This window comes from Mauremys reevesii, linkage group 1 (genome assembly GCF_016161935.1).
Source record: "Mauremys reevesii isolate NIE-2019 linkage group 1, ASM1616193v1, whole genome shotgun sequence".
Lineage (NCBI taxonomy): Eukaryota > Metazoa > Chordata > Testudines > Geoemydidae > Mauremys > Mauremys reevesii.
In genome coordinates this window covers 198,473,031-198,495,768 of record NC_052623.1, presented here as the reverse complement: position 1 = coordinate 198,495,768, position 22,738 = coordinate 198,473,031, and the positions used below count along the sequence as shown (strand labels likewise).

The 22,738-nt window shown below is 43.4% G+C and overlaps 1 protein-coding gene across 5 annotated transcripts in view; it reads right to left on the bottom strand.

The window, feature by feature from the left end:
• The window catches only part of CBLB (Cbl proto-oncogene B), a 218,035-nt gene extending 205,748 nt beyond the window's left edge, over nucleotides 1-12,287 (bottom strand). The window contains exons 1-2 of one of the 5 annotated variants that reach the window (XM_039487025.1): nucleotides 11,990-12,287; nucleotides 10,817-10,996 (exon numbers count right to left, since the gene is read on the bottom strand). In XM_039487025.1, coding sequence (XP_039342959.1) covers nucleotides 10,817-10,984 — 168 coding nt within the window. In that variant the 5' untranslated portion in view covers nucleotides 10,985-10,996; nucleotides 11,990-12,287. Of the gene's footprint in view, nucleotides 1-10,816; nucleotides 10,997-11,602; nucleotides 11,851-11,989 lie in introns of those variants that run through there. The other 4 variants (XM_039487043.1, XM_039487047.1, XM_039487057.1 and 1 more) reach the window with 4 other exon arrangements.
• Between the last annotated feature and the right edge of the window lie 10,451 nt (nucleotides 12,288-22,738).

The following is a 22,738-nucleotide window of genomic DNA, read 5'->3' as shown; positions in this document are numbered from 1 at the left end:
CACTTCAGTTAATTTCCTTTTAAAAACAAATGACAACCAGAATAAGCTTCAAATGAATAGATTTCTATTTTGTACATATTTATTTGAATCAAATCTACCATACAAAGTGCTTCTTACACCAACCACGACAGCCTGCTCCTTTATGGGTAATCTATGCACTTATTTAAACTACTGCCTTCAAAATGTAATTGACTTTTTTAAACTGTCTTGTGATCTTGTTAGATCTCATGACTAAGTAGGTTAAATCCCAGTGCAGCAAGAAATTGTGTTAATGACCCAGTGAGCACCATTCTTCACTCCAACCTAGAACTAAACTAATGTCCCATATGTTCGCAGGGGACACTATGCCACTAAAGATGCAAACTTCAAGATGACCCTTACTATCCACTTTGAAAGAGCAGAATGTTAGTCCTGTGTTCTGACCATATACCAATTAAAGGCAGTTCTATTCTGGCTACCTAAATTCTCCTGTAATTTTAATTGAAGATGGTATTTTACTTCATTTTTCTGTTCTAAACTACTATATAGACTTCACATACAGTTCCCTAGAGCTGCTGCATTCCACCCTACAGATGGTTCTATTTCACTGATGAACTAAGTGGTCCCCGTATGTGTGATTCTATACAGAATTACTGTGGTACATATGCACACACTCTACATATGTATATGTAGTAAATCAATGAAAATACTTATAAGAAAATAAATTGTAGTGTGAAATACAGGTTTTATAGGCATGAGTTGAGGATTCCCTTTTTGGGGGGTAATGTGGCTAAATCACTAATATGTAACTGGGATGGGGTGGACTAGGCCCAAAGGCCCCTTGCAGGAGCCTCAGGGGCCTGCCACACCCATCCTAGGAAAGGAGCAGTGGAGAGGTCCTCCAAGTAGGCTACAGTGGCTTTAGGGAGCAGCCAGTGAGTGCCCAGCAGGCTCATATAAAAGGAGCTGTAGGGCCAGAGTGAGTGCAGTCTGCTTGCAGGGACTGGGGAAGCAAGAGGTGCTCCTGGCTGGCTGCGAGGGTTAAGGCGGATATTGCTAGAAGGGACCAGGGAAGAGAGGGAATAGCTTCTGGCCAGCCACCAAGACCCACTGAAGACAGGCCCAGGGAAGAGACTGTCTGTAGAACTGCTAACCCCGGAAGGGAACTGATCTAGACTGACCCAGCTGGAGAGCCAGGGTCGGAGAATTAAAGGGCAGACGACAAGCCCCAAGGGAGGAAACCATGGGGGTGCTGCTCCACCCCAGAGAAGGAACCTTCATATATAAGCTTACCAACTAGGGTACTGAGATAGACCCTGTTGGTCAGGCTGAGGACCAGAGCCCAGGGAGGCCTACAGGGATAGCGCAGGTGGCAGGGCCAGAGGACTGAGTCGCTGAAGACCTGCCAAGAGATGCGTGCCGCCCTGCTGAACAGAACTGAAAGATTGCAGGCACTGAGAAAGGAAGTGCTCATGAGAGGCAGGTGCTGACCCTGTTACAGTAATCTTCAAATATTTCTATTCATACTAATGTCATGACTTCAAAGTCCAGTATCATGGACAATGCCAGGGGACGAGGCATCCCCCTAGAAACTCTAAGCTATTTCCTGTGGTACAAAGCCTAAATTCCTAACCCTCCAAAGTCTTGAGATACCAACCATATCTTAAAATTGTCACTAATTCCATGCTGCAACATAAACAGAGTGGAAAATTCCATATTTGGCAGGAGTGGAGACAGAAGGAAAGCACATTGCAGTTTTTCTGAATGTAAGTGTTATATACATATATTGTAATTAGGTCTAGGGTGGTTTTTGTACTGGTAAAGCGAAGTCAAAATTTAATTCAGTTCTGACTTTTAAAACTTATTACTAGCCCAAGTAGGACACAACAACAGAACTCAAACTGGCAACCATTGATGAGAAATTTTTATATTACAGAGGGGAAAGCATTTAAACATAAGATTTGTATGTGTTTTCTCCCTTATTTTTCTTGGCCCTCATTCACGGTGTATTTTTCAACAGCAGTTTTCCTCTTTCCACCCTTTCACTTTATCTGAAGTAAAAATGATTTGTGTCAGTTACTTTTTATGGGAGGGTTTTTATAATCACAAATAGAGGGTGATGACATCCTTGGAGCATCTAGCCCAAGAAAGTGTTTATTCGGACAAAATATCAGCCAAAAAACAAACCCAGAAAGTTACAATCATGCTAAATTGATCCACTTTTTAAAAATTAAACTGAAATTATTAAAACTCTTAACTCCTCCTAAGGAAACCGGATGATTAAAATAATTAGTTCATATGTTTAAAGACACGCTGCACAAAGAGAAAAGTCATACTAGTATAAGTGAAAGAAAGGTGGCTTTATGTATACCAGAAAGGTGAACACACTATTTCACAGGGTATGCTGCCTGTATATACACAAGTTGCTTATTTTGGTTGAGGATTTTCTATGGCTGGTTGGCCAGACAGTTGAACAAAGGGGACACTGTGAAAAAACAAGACTCAAGTTCCTCTTTCAGGTGCTTTAGAAAGTCTCTTTTAGTCCAATACAGTCATATATAGCTAACAACAGGATTCTGTGGTCAGTCTGGTTTACCATGCTTCACTTTCTGCAGACTACATGGAGACCAATTACAGAACAGTACTAGACACCTCAAGATTAGCACTAGCCCTTCAGTTATATGAAAATATTTCGACAATAAAACTCAACTCCTCTTAACTTTATCATTTTAATAAGTTTATCACAAAACAAGTGCTGGAGTTTAGTTCAAATGCTTAAGAGTCCAAGCACCCACTCACTAAGGTTGTGAAGGTTTTTCTACACTTATTTTTATAGTGGACCAGATTTCAGTATGGAGGAAAGGTGTCTGTAAAGAGTTGGTTGTGTAAACCATATGGCTCCTAGAGTCAGGATGTCCTGAGACTTACCACAAGGGTTCACATTAACAGTAAGCAACAAGAAATGACAACAGTTGACGTAAAAGGCTTCCTAAAGCAACCGAGCTCTCGTAGTACATACCTTTCTGAAAAACAAAGTCACGCTACGCTGAGCTTTATGACACAAACCTAGCAATAGCATAGGGTATGAATCAGACCACTGATTACTTTTTTATTGTGACTTGGATTAAGCATGTAGGCATTTAATCTATCAAAGAAAAAACAAACATTCAATTGAGCAAGTTGAAAAAGAAACTTTTCCTTGATTGAGACAAGTTAATGCATATACAAGATCCTTGAGGTATCCTATGCATAACAGGATATCAACATATTATACCATGTTTATCACTGTGATACTGGGGAATCTACTTCCTCTAGTGCATGGCTAGAGTATGCAACCCATCCTATCAGAACCAGATTTAATCACAGTGATCCTTATAGCTGTAATCTCCAGGTTTGACTACTGCAGTTCACATGGAATGAAACTCTCACCCTGAAAAACCATCTCTAGTTAGCACAAAAAATGCAACAACCCATCTACTCATCAACATGGGTCACTGTGAACACATCACTACAATTCTCCATGTTCTCCATTAGATAGAAAGGGCAGACTGTGATATCCTCTCTCACATTGAGATGTATCTTAACTCCAACAATGAAATAAAATATGATTATATTATTAGTAAGATGCTACCTAAAGTGCAGAATTAAATGGGGTCCTTATATTCAAAGGTTTCCATGGGACCGCTCAGAGCTACCCTAGACATCATATCCTTTTTTTCCACCACTCTGACTTCCCTTCACAGCTTCTCTTCACTGGCTCAAACAGTCAACTGTGTGGGAGACCCTCATGAGGCAAACTTTCAGGGGAACTGGACCTAGACTATGGAATTTGTGTCTGCAAGAGACAAAGAATATGAACTTCAAGGGCCATAGGCCCAAATGCAAAGCCTATTTCTTCTATGTAGCTTTCCCTCCCAATAGCTCTTTTAAAAAAAAATAATCAATTCTACACATACCAAAAAAAAAGGTGATACCTATTCAAGTTCTATCTTACTGGCAGGGAAGGGAGAGAGAGCATTCACTTTGTTTCTCTTTAACTGCATGGGAGGTGCTCAGTAAGTATGCTGATGAGGGTCATACACAGTAAGTACCTAGACAGATAACACTTTGAAGTAGTAGGATAAAAAATTTTAAACAAATATGACTAAGTTAGACAGTGTTTTAAAGTATCTTCACATTAGAGGGAAGAGATTTCCATTGCACCTATTTAGCCATTTGATTTCATGTAGAAAACTGTGTGTTCTGTTTGTTCCATGATGATCTTTCTGAAAAATTGTTTTTAAAGGTCACAGGTTTAATGCTTTGATAAAACAGCTTTACACTGCCAAGCAAAGCACAGCAACACTTACACACCAGGATATGTTTAAATGCTGGTCAAGCCCCATGTGAGAAAAGTTACTAATGGCAACAGAATAAGTATCTGCTGACTATGACTCCTACTAAATTCTCTCTAATCAGCTGAACCCAATGGACGTGACAATTAGAGTATCAGTGACTAGTATATTTCCAAGGTTACAATTTGAAAGGCTCTACTTAACCAGCATCTTCTGCCACATAGTGCAGAAACATCACAAGATACAAACAAATTGGCTCAGAATACCATACACAGTTGAAAGTGGCTATGCAGCAAGATATTGTAACACTTCTGATCTCCAGAAAGCCACAGCACACACAATTCCAAAGAACGAATCCTGAAAAAACAAAATGGCAGACTGGCTACTGGGAAAATGGGGAGATCACAAGGTGCAGAATCACCCATCAAAGCCCACTGCCCCCAAGACAGCATTAACTATAAATGCATTGGCATTGTACATTGCAGATGGGTAGATTACCAAGAGGTAGAAAAAGACACCTGGAAGAGGCCATCTTACCAGAATGGATGAAGAGGCCTTTGTTAGGTGACTTCCACCCGAGAGAACAGTGGGTTGTCAAATCCCGGATTCGACAGCTTCCATTATGTACCAGTGCTTGTCTTAATAAGGACACAGGGATGCAAACATAGCAGTGTTACTTTAAAAGCAAAAAGTGAAGTGCTTTGATACACTGTTCATGCCATGTAACTGCCACATATTCAGAAACAGGCAAAGGGATGCTCCCCTGTAACTAATTTCTTTTTTTTTAATTTTGATCCTTTTTTTTCTCCACAAGAGAGGTGTGTGGCCATAAGACTTTCAATCAATATTTAAAACACAGTGTAAGGACCAGTTCATATACTGAAGAACTCTGTGGTTATGATTTACTTAATTGGTTCCTTTGTGGTACTGTGAAGTTAAGTGACTTGGAAGGTTATACATTTCAAATGTTATACTGCGTGTTATAAAGAATAACAAATGTATACATTGGGTTTCACACTCGTTAACTGTACTCAATAGAGACACTGGATGTTAGCAGAAAAAAATGGATTTTGGCATCCCCTCATTTTAAAAAAATGCATCACTTCTATAAGTAACTTCTTTTAGTAATGTGCTCTGCATAATCACAAAGCCAATACTGCAAGCTTTGGGTACACATTGTGCTTTGTCCTTAGACTATATTAAACAGCAAATTAAATTGTTCTTCCTGCTTTCCATTATCTGGATAAAATTTATGGTGTGGACCATGATAAAACAACAATACAGTTTATACATGAATTTTACTTTCTATCGTGCTGCTTAACCACCATACTTCCCCCTAGTACTTCAGAGTATCCCATAGTGATTGAAAGTTGAAGTACTCATACATGGGATCACAAATACAATCTTCTTTCAAAACATTTCACAATTTCACTATCTTGAAACACTCAAAATTAATGTGAACTCTGAGCTCTGAATAGCCAGACTATTAAAGGTGTTAATCTCCTCTCACATTTACATGGTAGGTTTCCCCTGCTACTCTCAAGATAAAGCAGAGGTGGGCAAACTTTTTGGCCCGAGGGCTACACTGGAGTTGCAAAACTGGATGGATGGAGGGCTGGGTAGGAAGGCTGTGCCTCCCCAAACACCCTGGCCCCTGCCTCCTATCCACCTCCTCCCACTTCCCAACCCCGACTGCCCCCCTCAGAATCCCCAACCCATCCAACCCCCACTGCTCCTTGTCCCCTAACTGCCCCATCCACACCCCCGCCCCCCAGAACCTCCGCCCCATTCAACCACCCCCTGCTCCCTATCCCCTGACCTCATCCACCCTTGGGACTCCCGCCCTCTGACAGGCCCCCTGGGATCCCACGCCTATCCAACCCCCCCGTTCCCCATCCCCTGATCGCACCCTCCCCCAGAACCTCTGCCCCTTTCAACTGCCCCCTGCTCCCCGTCCCCTGACTGCTCCCAGGGCCCCCAGCCTCTTATACAACCCCCTGGCCCACTTACCGTGCCAAGCAGAGCAGCATGTCTGGCTGCCGTGCCTGTCGGAGCCAGACAAACTACCACTCTGCTCGGCAGGAGCACGCATCTCTGCCGCCCAGAGCACTGCCCGCGCAGCGGCGTCACTCTGCTGGGGAGGAGAGACAGCAGGGGAGGGGCCGAGGGCTAGCATCCCCAGCCAGGTGCTCAGGTGCCGGCAGGACGGTCCCATGGGCTGGATGTGGCCCATGGGCCTTAGTTTGCCCCCTTCTGAGATAAAGGCATGCTCCGTATAAGAATGTACTTCTGTTTTCTAGATTCTGAAATCTATTATGCTTATGATTTTGCTGCAATATCAGATGTTAGAAGGCCTTTCCAATGCATCTTCAATACACTTTCTATAAAGACTTTAATGATTTGTAATTATTATTTTACTATCGCACCAATATTAACTGAATCTGAAATTTATTCTCATATGTAGGTGCTGCATTTTATTTTGGGAAAAACAGTCATCCACTATATCAAAGAATTAACTTTATTATGAGTCCAAATATGATGTGTTCACTAGCACAAAACTACCACTGGAAATTATGTCCAACTTTCTGGAACATGAAACAGGAGCATCACCCAAAGCTTGATATTATGCAAGGTAATGAAATAAACCAATGCTCAAAAACATTTTGATGCAACTACTGCTTATCCATTCAAAAATAGGAGTTTGTACAGAAATATAAAAAAAATAATTGATATTAAAACTATTGTTAATCAGGAGTTGTTAAACATATAACTTAACTCTCTTTACTGTGTATCAGTAAACTTTATAAAAAGTAAGTTTAGATTCAGCTTGACACTGCCCCATATGCACTGATGTGTTTACTTGTAAATACAAGACTCAGTAAAGACTGGATCAGGAACAATTAATTTTGTATTTTTTGCAAGTATTCTCAGTAGTAAATATTTACCAGTGGGGACTTTATCTAGAATGTCATGCCATCACATTTTGTTCCATCAATTTTGACAACGTTCTTTCAACTACCAAAGGAAAGTTGTGGCTTTTTTTTAAACTGGTACCAAAGAGATTTCAAGATGAGATACTGTATATGAAATTGCAGCCTTAATCCTGTTCTCATAGCTAAAATATAAAACCATGAAAAACAGAGTAATCATGAAGTCTCAAAATTGACAGACCCTTAACTATAACAATTCCAAGTCATGGCAGGTAATATGCACATGTAGATTTGCATGATGTTGCTAATGAACTTTACATACACCATTACGTAGTCTCCAAAAACCCTAATCCCACAATATAGTTATTTTACTTTGCATGATTTTATCAAGAGTGATTTGTAGTTTGGGATAATCCCACGTTTGTAAATAGAGCAACAAATGTTTTGCTACTCAAGTTACTTCAGATATGGAATTCCAACCAGTGAAAAAGAGCAGGGACAGCATGGTGATGAGCATAGGAAACAGAAACCAGAAATTTCTGAGATCTAAACCCAGTCTTGACAGTGACTCTCTGTGTCCTTGGGCAAAACAACCTCTCTGTCTTGTTCTCTACAGATAGGGGAAGAGGAGAGATTATAGTTAAAGACAAATATTACCACTAGTAATTTAGGCCTTGAAACCACAGTCTGATCGCTGAGTGGGGACCCCTATGATTATGCAGAGACCCACTGAGTTCACTGGGACGCTGTGTGGGCATGCATATGCTAAGGTTCACCAAACTGCAGGATACAGGCCCACAACAGTATTTAAACCAACAGTTACTTGGGAAGGTTTCTAACTACTTCTGGTTTTAATCCTTGTTTTTTATTTATATAGGAGGAGAAATTTACCTCCCATTGCCTACTGCTGAGAAAGTCAAGACGACTTAACATTATGTTTATTCAAATGTGCTCTCTTCACTACAAGTATCAAATGCTTAACTCAAGCAAGTTACAGCATTTGGACACCATTACATCACCCTGTCTGGTATACTTTAATGCAATTTGGAAATAAAATTTGATTAACTGACAGCATCTTAAAGAGGACACATTGAAGATCAAAATTGAGGACACTTATCCAGTGAAACCAAAAAGAAAACAAGTGTAGCCTTTCCAAATAATTCTGCAGAACATGCCACACAGTCTGTTTTGATGCACTGATGTAGTAATGACAACGTTATTCTATGAAAACTGAGTGACAGCAATCCATAATTCCAAACAATGAGATTAAGATTCAAACTAACCAAAGGAAAAATGCACTGTAAGACTTTTTGCATGGTCTGACATATTATTGCAAAGAGGGAAATATCAAACTGTACATTCCCTCTATTGTTTCAGACATGATATAGACAGATGTCATCTTTTCAGTAGGAAGATGTTTTCATCTTGAAGAGTAGTGTCTGCCTCCAAGTGCCTATATTTGTAATATTAATTATGACACATTCCCTGTTTACAGAACTCAACCAAATTCAGATCTGGCAGTAATAGAAACAACTCCACTAAGTCTTGGGAGTAGCACCCATTTACATCACAGTTTAGAATTAGCTTTAGGGGCTATTTTAATAAATACAAGTAATATTCTAGTGCAGTGGGTCCCAAACTTTTGTATTGGTGACCCCTTTCAAATAGCAAGCCTCTGAGTGCGACCCCCCATTATAAATTAAAAACACTTTTTTATATATTTAACACCATTATAAATGCTGGATGCAAAGCAGGGTTTGGGGTGGAGGCTGACAGCTCGTAACCCCCTGAGGGGTCCCGACCCCCAGTTTGAGAACCCCTATTCTAGTGGTATCAGCATGGAATGGCAAATAAAGGTTCCAATAAATGATTCTGATAATTCTAGCTTAGCAAGATGCATCAAGATTTCCTGAAGTTATATAAATGAAAATTATTTACCACCACCACACAGACCTCTACATTAAAAAGCCTGTATTTTAAAAATAAATGAAATGAACCACAGGGAGTTAGTTAACTTTCCAGAGTTAGATCCTTAGTACATGTCTACACTACAATCTTAAATCGACCTAAGTTAGATTGACTTACTGCCACCACAGCACTTCCACCAACTTACAAGGGACAGTGGGGGGAAGGAGGGGGTGGAAGAGCCTGCCTGGACCCCAGCTGTCCTCCCGGGCTTCTCGCCTTCCTGCTCCCAGCCGGGAGTGTGGAGAAGCTACCGGAGGCTTCTCATCTCTGGTGGGGAGATCCGCAGCTGGAGTCCGGCTGTGCTACTGGCAGGGAGCGGGGATCCCAGGGGCCAGTAGGGCTCTCAATGGGGAGCTTGGACTACAGCCCAAGCAGGGAGCCTGGGTGGCAGCTCGGCTTGGAGCAGAGACAACAGCCTGGCCCAGAGCCATAAAATTGACAAGAATGACAGCCAACAGCTGATATAAAGACAACACTGTGTCACCCTAACTACACCAACATAAGCCCTATGGCTCTTGTGGAGGTGGAGTTTTATGTCCACATAGTAGGGCACTTATATCTGCAAGAGCAAGGCTGTAGTGTAGGCATCGCACTTACACTGTAGCATAGCTGCCTTATGTTGACCTAACTCTGTACTGTAGACCAAGCCTTAGGGTCACGTCTCCCTTGGTTCTAGGGCCTGATACTATCAGGTATTAAAACCTCAATCCTCCGTTATCTTAAAGGAAAGCTTCCCTGTGCTGATTATCCTCAAAAATCAAGCCCTTTCCTACCTAATCACTCTGCCTCCTGAGACTGTTACCCAGACTGTAAGAAAACTATTCCTAACTTTAGCTCGGCACCTTTTTAGCTAATTTGTACTTAGTTTATAGAAAGCTGTCACTTCCATTGTGTAGTATTTAATAAAATGTGCAACTTTGAGAAAGCAACATGTAGATGCTACAAGATCTATAAACCAACCCACAATAACTGTCAATAAAATACATTTCCAGTTCCAAAACAAATAGTTAAGCAAAGAAGATGTAAGAGTAATTTTTAAAAAAATCCATGAAAAATGCAGACAAAAGATTTAAAAATAAAGGATTTCTTACTAATCTGTTTACTCCATTAAGGGATAATCAGAGAGTGATTTCCTTCTCAGGCACAATTCTTACCAACAAACATGTATGCATATGACTGTCATGAGAGTGCTTTATAGGATGATTAGCTTAACTGAAGTTTCATGCTCAAGAGGTTTTGTTTGCAGACTGACTAAATGGGATCCACTTTGAAACATAAGGAATATTTGATGCACAAGTAGTTTTCTCCCAACAGCTTTACAAATCTGAGTTATTCTGATGGACTCTGACCAACAAGAGCAGCAGTACTTCAGGCAAACATGTACATTTCCTCACTCAAACACTATTTAAAAAAAAACATAACCAGAGGCCAGCAACTGCACAAATAGGTTTATCTGACCTAAAATGTAAGTCCGACTCTTTTCAAAGAAGGACACACATGGCAAAGGAATAAAATCTGCAGGAAGATGTAGATTCTCACATGGACCCATGTAAATAGCTTCCTTCCCCAACAGGCGAATACAATATGTATACACACAAAACTTACCACTTTGTCCATTAGCTTCCAAGTCTTCTCCACAGTTCTGCGGTCAGCAGCTGCTTGCTTGGGGGGCCCCACAGCATCCTGAATAGCATCTATGATGCCCAGAATACGCCCTTTGCGGGGGTTTCCTCCTCGGCCACCTGGGTTCCGGCCATTCAGGGAATTGGCCATCTGGGATCCGATCTTAACAAAAATAAAGAAATAAGAGAATTATCATAAGGTGTCCTAAAAACATTTTATCATAAAAAACAAAACCATACAGTGAAGTACCATTTCCTTTCCCCGGTCAGAACAACAAAAGTATGTTTGGGAACTGGCTTAACTTTTTATGATGAAGAGTATAAACCCACCTGGGCTGAGTTTACACTGACAAGTCACCCTGGATTTGTTGTCAATGTATACATAAACAAGTTGAAGGTAAATTTACACTTGTGAGTGGACAGACATGGAGTTGATTTTACCCCATAAACAAAAAACAAACCCATACATACACACACAATTGGGAGTACACACTTTCTGTTTCCACCTTCCCTAGATTCCCCATAAAGAAATAAAAGCCACTGGTGAACCTAGCACTAATGAAGATCACTTACACTCCCTTGTTTGGTTTTCCAAAGACTCCAATAAACATACAGATGATCATGTACACTCACAGCTCACCAGGGACACAAGCTTGTCACCAGACAACAAAGGCATATGGACTTCCATTTGCCACGTTAAAAAAAAAAAGAAAAGCCAACATGCCTGCGACGAGCAAATGTTTAGGACAACAACATGAGCCATACACACGGTGTATTATCTTGTACAAAGAGTGAGAAACTGAAGAGGAGGAAAACCTTAAGGAGCAGGAAGGAAATTTCTTCTGTAAATCCAAGCTCCCTGAAGCTTCGTTTCACAGGAGAGACAGTGTTGCCCCTTCTCTGTCCAATCTGAGCGGACGGCGGTTGGGGGGGGGGTAGAAAGCCAAACGAGCAGTGCCCCCGGTAAGTCTCCCCCCTCCGCCTTCTCTCCCTCCCACCTCGTGCGCCGGGCTTCAGTCCCACAGGCAGGGACGCGTCCACCCCCCCCAGCAGCGTGTTAAATCCCAGCCGCGCTCCTGGCTCCGGAGGGCAGCTCAGCTCAGCTCAGCTCGCCGCCCCCCCGCAGCCCCACATGCTCCCGGCTCCGGGCACGCACCGGCAGGCAGCAGAGCAGCGGGACTCTCCGGGCGGGCGGGCGCTCGCTCGCGGCTCGGGGGCGGCCGCTGCCCCCGCAGGAAAACGCGGGGAGTTAATTCATCACGGCCCGGGTCTCGCCAGTCAGCCCCCCATGGGGCGGGGCGGGGCTGGGCTGGGGGGGGGGCGTGCGTACAACGGGAGGCGCCGCGCAGCAACGCCCCCGCGGAGCCGGGGCTGCCCCGCTCCTGGAAAGCGGGGCGCGCGCGCACGTCCAGGCTTCAGCGAACGCTCCGCTCCGCCCGTCCCTCCCCCCCTGTCCGGCCGCCGCCGCCGCCGCCGCAGCTGCTGCTGCGCTCCTTGAAACACCCACCCCGCCCCTGAGCCCAACAGTCACTCCCACGCATGCGCGGTGGGGAGGGGAGAACGGGCGCTTTTCCAGGAGGGCGGGACCCTAAGGCTCAGAACGTTAGCCAATCGGAAAGGGGAATGGGTTTGCTTGACAGGTCAGGCAGCAAATGGGTGGGAGGCAAGGCTGGGCTGAACGGGCTGGCGCCCCTCGGCAGCCAAGAGGGGGCGGGGGGGGGGGGGAGAGAATAGGCTGGCCCCTAGCGTAGGATTGATGAGGGAAGGGGCCAATGAAAGGGCTAGCCTGGGAGAGGCGGGGCTTCCGGTGCCACCTCTTTTCCCCAGCTTCTATCGCTGTGCTTCTTGGTTTGGGGGGCGAGAGAAGCAGGGGCTAAGGGGAGGGGGAGGAAAGGTGTAGCTGGGTGGGTGCACTAGCGAGCCTGGGGAGGTGCAGGAGAGGGAAAGGTGAACTGGGGAAGGAGAGGGGACAGAAAGAAAGAAAGAGGAAGGAGTTGATGGGGATAGATCTAGGTTTTCTATAGGGCGTGGGAGTCAGTTCTATGGTGAGCCAGGCCCAGAGGATCAGCCCTAAGCCCTCTGATGCATTGGGAGAGGGCTTTGCTGTTTTACAGTAACTAAGGATCTTGCCTCAGGTTAGGAGGAACTTTTTATAATCTGCCCCTGGGGTAGCAAGGGTTTTGTTGTGCCTGTTTTACTGACATATACTGTATTTCCAGCCCCAAATTCAAAAAGTTACGTGCTAAAAAGCCATGAGATTTTTTTAACAATAATCAGTTGGGATATTTATATTGGCATGCTGGGTTTTGAACCTTTAAATATCACATTTTCAGGTATTTCTCTACAGCCATGAGGGCTAGAAACTTGCTTTTAAAAAAATGAAAGTCTCCCTCAATTATAACTTCCAGGACAGTTAAGAAAAACACCATATGTTGTGAGACTTGTAATAAAAATCTTAATAGGTTATAACAGTGAATACATGAAAACCTGTTCCACAAATTTATTTGAAAATATCTCTTTACATCTAGACCCCTTGATTTTCACCAGAGCTCTCTCTGAAGGTTTAGTACTAGTAGTGAAAGCTTCTTATCCTCACATTAACTAAATTGTATGTCTCTGAAACATGTGCTTCATTCATAGGATGGATGCAGAATATTGGAATTCAGACTTACCATGGAGATCTGAGAGCAGAATTGTTTCCTTAGATTGTTACTCTTAGGATGAAATATCCCTTACAGACACTAAAAGTTAAACATTCAATTTTTTGTTTTCATGGAAGTCAATTATTTTGGGGATGATTTATTTCCAAGCTTTAGTTTTCTTTTTCTGAAAATCAGCTTCAAAATATGTTCTTTCCTGATTGCCCCCTCCCTCAGGATTAAAAAACATTCTGCCATTTTTCTCAATTTAGCTATTAAAATAGTAATATTGGACAGGAAGAATGACTGGAGGCAGCTCTTGACAACAGCTGTATTTCCAAACAGAAGTCTGCCTCATCATCATTCTTATTTGCATTGTCATTTATTAAATATTGTAAATACAGATGTCCTTTCTGTTTATTTAAAATGTGTCTAGTTATTACTTTAGGCACATGTACAACTATACAATCCTATTAATAAAATCTGTGCTCCAGTGGTTATTGTTTCTCTGCATTTTTTAAATGGAAACTGGGAACACAGTCCTAAGTGCGACCTCAAGTTGAAGTTGCAGGAGTTGTCAGAGGCATGTATCCCGAGAAGGGGGAAACGGCTCGTAGGTAGCAGTTTTAGACTGAGCTGGATGAGCAAGCGTCTTAGAGGGGTCATTAAGAAAAAGCAGAAAGCGTACCGGGAGTGGAAAATGGGAGGGATCAGCAAGGAAACCTACCTTATTGAGGTCAGAGGGTGCAGGGAAGCTGTGAGAAAGGCAAAGCGACGAGTGGAGATGGATCTAGCGAAGGGGATTAAAACCAATAGCAAACGGTTTTTTAGCCATATAAATAGGAAGAAAACCAAGAAAGAAGAAGTGGGACCGCTTAAAACTTTAAATGGAGTGGAGATTAGGGATAATCTTGGAATGGCACAATATCTGAACGAATACTTTGCCTCGGTCTTTAATGAGGCTAATGAAGGGCTAAGGAATAGTGATAGAGGACCGATGGGAATGAAGATATGGGGTAGACATTACGGTAGCTGAGGTAGAAGCCAAACTGGAACAGCTTAACGGAAGTAAATCGGGGGCCCGGATAATCTTCATCCTAGAATATTAAGGAATTGGCGAGGATATTGCTAGCCCGTTAGCGATAATCTTTAATAAATCCTAAATTCGGGGATTGTACCGACTGACTGGAGATTAGCTAATGTAGTTCCTATATTCAAGAAGGGGAAAAAAAGTGACCCGGGGAATTATAGGCCTGTTAGTCTAACATCTGTAGTATGCAAAGTCATGGAAAAAATCTTAAAAGAGAGAATGGTTCCGGAGCATGAGGCCGATGGCAACTGGGATAGATTACAGCATGGATTTACGAAAGGTAGATCGTGCCAAACCAACTTGATCTCCTTCTTTGAGAGAGTAACAGATTTTTTAGACAAGGGAAATGCGGTGGATCTCATATATCTGGATTTCAGTAAGGCGTTTGATACGGTACCGCATGAAGAATTACTGGTTAAATTGGAAAAGATGGAGATCGAAGTGAAAATCCAGAGGTGGATAAGGAGCTGGTTAAAGGGGAGACTGCAGAGGGTAGTATTGAAGGGGGAACTGTCCGGTTGGAGGGGGGTTACCAGTGGAGTTCCTCAAGGCTCGGTTTTGGGTCCGATTTTATTCAATCTATTTATTGCTGACCTGGGAACCAAGAGTAGGAGTGGGCTGATAAAGTTTGCGGATGACACCAAGTTGGGGGGTATTGTCAATTCGGAAGAGGATCGGGATATTCTCCAGGGAGATTTGGATGACCTTGTAAACTGGAGTATTAGTAACAGGATGAAATTCAATAGTGAGAAGTGTAAGGTTATGCATTTAGGGATGTCTAACAAGAACTTTAGTTATAAGCTGGGGACGCACCAGTTGGAAGTAACGGAGGAGGAGAAGGACCTAGGAGTCCTGGTTGATCGCAAGATGACTATGAGTAGGCAATGTGATGTGGCGTTAAAAAAGCTAATGCGGTCTTGGGTTGCATTAGGCGAGGTATTTCTAGTAGGGATAAGGAGGTGCTAGTCCCGTTATATAAGGCGCTGGTGAGACCTCATTTGGAGTATTGTGTGCAGTTTTGGTCTCCCATGTTTAAGAAGGATGAATTCAAACTAGAACAGGTACAAAGAAGGGCCACTAGAATGATCCGAGGAATGGAAGGCCTTTCGTATGAAAGGAGACTTGAGGAGCTCGGTTTGTTTTCCTTAACCAAAAGAAGGATGAGAGGAGATATGATTACACTCTTTAAATATATCAGAGGGATAAATACCAGGAAGGAGAAGAATTATTTCAGCTCAGTGCTAATGTGGACACGAGGACGAACGGATATAAACTGTCAGTCAGGAAATTCAGGCTTGAAATTAGACGAAGGTTCCTAACCATCAGGGGAGTGCAATACTGGAACAGTCTACCGAGGGAAACAGTGGGGGCGAAGGACCTCCACGACTTTAAGATTAAGCTAGATAAGTTTATGGAGGGGATGGTATGATAGGATAACGGGCTTAGTCAATAGGTCAATTATGTGCCTGGTATGATGTAACCTTTTCCAGAGGGTTTGGCTGGAGAGTCTTGCCCGCATGCTCGGGGTTCAGCTGACCACCATATTTGGGGTCGGGAAGGAATTTTCCTCCAGGGAAGATTGGCTATGGCCCTGGAGGTTTTTCGCCTTCCTCCGAAGCATGGGGCAGGGTTCACTTGCTAAGGAGTGGGTGGATCGGCTTATGTGGCCTGCATCTTGCAGGAGGTCAGACTAGATGATCATAATGGTCCCTTCTGATCTTGAATTCTATGATTCTATGAAAGGTTTGTCATTTCACTATCATCTCTGCAAATAACTCTGCTTCCTGTGCTGAAATGCCAGTTTATGACTTTCTCTATAGATGTAGTTTCTAACCTTTTTTTTTCCTTTTGGAGCCCTGCGTAAGATATACTGACTAGTGGCACCTTTCATAACCACCCCCTATTATAACTGTCACCATCTCTTGTTTTGGTTAAAATTTATTATATATTTTTGGCCTCATTTTATTTTTTGCTGTTTTCTTGTGCAATTTGGTTTTGTGGTTCCTTTCATGTTCTCTTTGCAGGAAAAAAGCTACATGCTCTGGGTTGCCAACTGTTAGCTCCATGGAATTGGGTCATATTCCTTTGCAGTTTATATGAGTGCCTATGTAACCCATACATCTCCTGGGTGTGGTGTTCTGTCCCAGCTAGTGGAACTGAGACCACTTAGAGAAAGGGAGATTAATGAGTCTGCTCTACAGCCTTGGCTAATAGGCCTATGGCTTTTGGCTCATGCACTAAGCTCCAGAGTCCCCAGGTTCAGTCCCACCAGTTGACAACCAGGGTCTGTCAGTGTTACACCTGGCAGCAGAGGTAAGAGACTTGATTCTGTGGGCTGCAGCCCTATACCTGTGTGTTGCTTTCTTAGGAGAACTGCCAGCTTCATTAGGAGAGCCTGTGGGATTGCTACAAGGTGTATGGCTCTCAAGGACTCAGCCACTTACTTTTCACTGCAAAACAGTGTATACTGTACTGTCCCCTTTAGGACAGGCATTGGATCGCTGCTGTATGTTCTGATCCTGAAAATGCAGTCCCCAGAGGGTCATGTGAATGTGGGTTAGAAGCAAGGCCTGCTGGGAGATCGGAGTTAGCCTATAAAAAGATGCACAAGAGAAACTAGAGATATGGCAAGATCTGGTTTGTTTCATTGTGGGAAAGCTAGACGGTACAGCAGTAGCTTGCTGGTGTGAGTAGTGATTCCCCTGTGGGATAGGCATACTGAAAGGGCCATGGAGGGGGTTGGTAGAGGACTGCTAGGAAGATGGATGGAGAGACCAGCAGACAGCTGCTCTGTGATTGAAGGGTCCAGGGCTATGTAGTGTAGCAGAGGAGAACATAAGTCCTGCCTATAATGCCAATTAGAGTGGTAGTGCAGAAACCTTTGTATATCAGGAGTGAAAAAGTTGGGGAACCTGCCAGCAGAGATCTTCACCTACTCCAGGGTACTGATGGACTCCTGAAGAGCCCATCCAACAGCAAAGAACTGATGGAACCCTGCAACCAAAAGGAAGGACTCCAACTGGAGAAAATGAGGGAGCATTTGTAGAAGCCTTGTTTTTAACTTCTTATTTGGCCTGGGTGCAGAGGACTCTTGACTTGGCCACTTGGCTAGAGGGCCAAATTGCTGCCTGACTGAAATATTCAACTGTTCAAGAGCAAGCGGGGGACTGAGGCTCAGAAATTTGACTTAATGTTAGATGAAGTAAGCCAGCCTTGTTACTTTCACCACAGCTGCAGCAGTAATACAGCTGCTTTGGGGGTGAACATAACTTCATTAGAAGTCATTCAATTTTCTCCCACTACCCCAATGTTTTTCTTCTCTACCCATAACACCTACCACCTCTGAGACTACTCTGTGATCCCTTCAGTCTGAAAGATTAAGGTTTACAGTTGTATTCCTGAGTGAATCTCATCAGAGATTATATCTCATCAGATACCGTCTAAGGTGGCAGGGAGCTAGATAAATATATCCTCTCACCAGCAGTTTAAAATGCTATTAAAGTACTAGGTGCAGCTAAATCAGTGTATGTGGTTTGAAAGCCTTTCCTCCTTGTCCCCAGCCCTGATGGGGTAGCTTTTGGCAAGAACAGTCAACTAAAGATGAAGGGGCTTCATACCCCTGTAAATAAGATTGTATGCTGGCCCTATGTATGTTTCCCAAAGAGCATAGCTACTTTAGCATATAGTAGATTGATTTAAGCCTTTATGAGAGTTACTCTTGTACAACTAATATCAATTATTTCAAAATCAGAATATTAAGAGCTGCTCCTCTCTAATTAAAACACTGATTACTCCATTAAGCATCCAAACACCTTTAAACTTTTAAAGGCATTTGTCAATGTTTTGACTGGATATGCAGAGTATTTCCAAGCAACAATGAGAGTACCACTTTTAGGATGTATGGATTCTGCAATGCATTGTGCAATGGCAGCTCAATGGGTTACATGTTTAACAAGGTCAAGCACTTATACAGTGCTTTACACTGACCTGTCATTGTGCACTAATGAGTCCAGATTCCAGATCGAGAGAGACTATAAATAAGTGCTTTTTCCCACCTTTCTGCAAGAAAGGGAACTCTCCTTACAGGTGTTTTACAGCTCCAGGACTATTTTTTTTCCAAATATATTTTAATTATTCAGTTATAGAAAAAGTTATAATGTAATGCCTTACACTTAAAAATACATAATATGTTACTGTGTCCATAAACAGTACATATGTCACGTTACTGTGTCTAGTCATGCAGTCACTATTATGAACCTTTAATTGGCTCAGTAAGTAACAAAAAAACACTTTTTATATTATCATTAACTACTTTTTAATGCCTCTAGCTGTGCTAGATTATTCAGACCTATAAAGGCATAAGAAAATGTAATCTGTTTATTTATGGTTTTGGGAGTAGTTCGGCTGCCAGCCAGTATTAAGTATAATTATACCTGACTATGCATTTAGAGTGGAACATATTTACATGTTTTAGTGCAGTGAATTTATAGAGACAGCAAACAAAACTAATCACCTGTGGTATTAAGGATTATCTCTTACCCATTATTAATGCTGGTATTAATAATAGACTCAATGTCTATTACAGAGGCTAAATATTTCAAGAGAGAAATCCAGTAATAACAATGGTAAACTTGGCTTTACATTGCCACAGTAACTTGATAAGTATTAAAACCAAATTGTTAAAAATAAATCTTGGGCTAAATATCTGCACATCTTCTCCTGTATGGCTCTCAAATACTCAGTTCTAGTCTTTTTTTTTTAAATTGTGTTTTTAATGCTTTCCAGAAATTTCAAAGCTGACTTTCAATGACAGCATAGAAATGTCTTTTCCTTATAGCTTGTCCTAAAGCTTTGCCCCAGGACTACTGCATCAAAGCTGTCTCTTTTAATCTGTATACAATGGCCTGCACAATAGGGACCCGTTCTTGTTTGGAGACGGCAAGCTACTGAAATGCAAATAATAATAATCAATACAGAAATGCAACATTAATTCCCTCTGATAAAGACTCACTTGCCTCCCTTTTCCTTGACTGGGATGTTGGGTCAAATTCAGGAATCTTTTATCTATGTATTAAAATATGGATCCTCTTACCTGTAGGTGAACTCTGGCTGGATTCAAGATGGTAAAACTTGTTATCTCATAGGTGTTTAGTGTCACCTATGTGAAATGAGCTTATTGTCAGTCCAGTTCCTCAGGTACAAATATCCACATCACAAAACACTATTGTGTTTGATGCTCACTGGCAGGGCCGGTCTTAGGAGTGGTTCATCCGTATGACCGCCCAGGAGCACCATGATCAAGAGGGCACCATGCAGCAGTGCAGAGGTGCACGCTGCTGGTGTAGTGTCTGAAGCTGCTTCAGACTGGCAGAAGAGCACCGAGTGTGAGGGCACCCAGATTTCTCCATGCGTGCTCCCGGAGGAACATGGAAGGGAGGGCCGAGTGATGATGCAGATACTGCTCACACACCCCCAACATTCGGGGGCTGTGAGAGGGGGATCGAGGAGCAACATCATGTGCTCCCTGCATCCAGGTCACTTTCCCCACCTGGGCTCTCCTCCCACACACAGAGCCCTCTGCCCCGCCCCCAGGGGCCACAGCACTTCCTGGAGCAGCGCAGGGCCGGGGACAGGGCAGGTGTGCAGGGAGCCTGCCCTGGCCCCGTTGCGCGCTGCTGCCACCCCAGAGCTGCTTTAGATAAGCGGCACCAGGCCGGAGCCTGAACCCCTCCTGCACCCTGCCCTGCAACTCCCTGCCCTAAGCCCCCTTGTACACCCTGTACCCCTCATACACCCCAATAGCCTGCCCTGAGCCCTCCTCCCACAGTCCACACCCCTCCTGACTGCCCCGCTACACTGCCCCTCAAATGTTTCTCCTCTGCACCCCCTTGGGTGCTGTGAGAGGGGGAACGAGGAGCAACATCATGTGCTCCCTGCATCCAGGTCACTTTCCCCACCTGGGCTCTCCTCCCGTCTTCCCCTTATGCAACCCAGGTAGGGAAAATGACCTGGATGCAGGGAGCACATGATGTTGCTCCTCTCTCCCTCTCCCTAGCCCCCCTAAGTGCAGAGAAACAGAAGAGGGGGGGGGGGGCAAAGAGCAAGCAGGAGCCCTCTGCCCCCAGAATCCAGGGACATGCATGGTGACACGGACAGTTCGAGCGGTGGCACGGGGCGGCACGGGGGCAATCCATGCATCCAGCATCAGCCAAAGCCCCGGAGGGGATCATCGGCCGTAGGGTCTGCCCTGCCCCCACCCCTGCTCCTAGCAGAGGAAGAAGCTTACCAGAGGTAGAGCAGTACTGGGGAAAGGCAAGATGAGCTGGGGAGTTCCAGCCTGGCAACTCCCCAGGCTGCAGGCCTTGTGCAAGGCCTAGAGAAGGTATTGGGGCTGCAGAGGTGCAGTCTGGGGTTAGGCAGAGGCAGCTGGTCCAAACCCCATTGCTGATGATGAGTGGCCATGATGGGCTGCAGTTTGCCCCAGTGAGAGGGGGCTAGATGATGACTGGCAGTAGCCACTGAGGCAAGGGGGCAGTAGAGGGTGGGGGTTCTCCTGGGAGGGGAGACCCAGAGCAGGGGTACTGCAGGGGCAGAACCCCGAGGTAAAGGGCACCGGGGTCCAAGAGGGACACGGGGGCCCTAAGGCAGGTGAGACACCAGCTGGCAGAGGGTGCTCTGGAGCTGGAAAAGAGCTAATTCCCAGGATGACAAGCAGGAGATGCTGTGCTGGTGAGCCTTCGCTTCACTACAGGCAGCAATGCCAGCTGCTCCATGCATCCAGGTCAGTTTCCCCACAAGGGCACAGGAAGGAGATTCAAGTGTTAGGGGCACAGTGCAGGAGTTAGGGGTGAAGGGAAGATGGGGAGTATGGAGAGCCACAGGAGTCAGAATACAAGTTCACCCAGGGTGTCATTTTCCCTAAGGCTGGCCCTGCTAAATGAGGTGGTCCTTGGCAGTCTCAACAAAACATCACTGATCAAATGGACATAGACTTGGAGCCTGAACCACTAAGAGGAGATTTGTGAAGATCAAGTTTAAGGCAGAGTGGCAAGCCAGAGTGATAAAACTTGTGCTTCCACAGTCTATGCTGTACCTGTTTTGTAGTTAGAAGTCCTATGGCTTAAGGTCTGTTTGTTTTCACAAGGATTGCATTTCCTTCCATTTTGTCTGGTGCAAGTTAAACGGACAAACCAAAGTAGTTATTATATTGTTTTCTAATTTGCTTTTACTACAAGGCAGTATAAAATATAGCAGCTCTTTGCAGGATACTGAAAATGAAAACTAAATAATACAGGGCAAGACCTGTGTGGCTACACCTCACTGAGCTGATAGCTGTAAACTTGACAAAAGGACAGACTACTTCAGATCACTTCTCCTTAATATATTAAAATGTATGACAGCTTAATTTTGAAACAAACTACCCCGGAGGGAGTAATTACATATGCATTGTTATGTTTCATTTCTGGTTTTAATTGAATCCAGTGGGTGCAAAGGGCTGCAACCAAGCCTTGTATTTTTTTACACAAATTCTTGAATTTGCTCCATCTGTGCTGTGACATAAAAATCCATCAATCTGAAAATCTTTTTTTCTTTTCTTTTCTTTCTTTCCTGGCAACTGCATGATCTTTTTATAATGTCTGGCTGATAAACAATGGTCATGGTATTTCCTCTCTTCTCTTTCCTTTAGCTTGTATGGTTCCCTCCAGCATCCTATTTAATATCCTGTACCAATTAGATTGATTGGAACATTTTCTACTTTAAGAATCAGAAGGCATCACCCTTTCCATCAAATATCTCTGCTTCATCTAAATTTTCCAAAATTATGAAATGATGGTAAGCACTGTGGTAAATACTGTCTTTGTGGCTGGACTTTCCCTGGCCATTTTGCTCTGGTATAGTAGCTGCTTTTTTTATATTAAAAAAAAAGTCTTCATGAGACCAGTTAATAATCAAAGAACCCAACTCTGTCTTCATTCCTCTGGTGTAAAATCTGGAGTAAACCACTTAGCCAGATTTTGGGCCATACATTACTACTAGAGCTTGTCAAAAGATTTTGAATGAGATTCTCTTTTATTAATCAAACTCGGAATAATTTTCAATTTTTTTTTAAAGTTTTTTTTTTTAAATCAATGAAGTTTGGAAAACAACAAATGAACCCTAAAACAACTTCAGCATT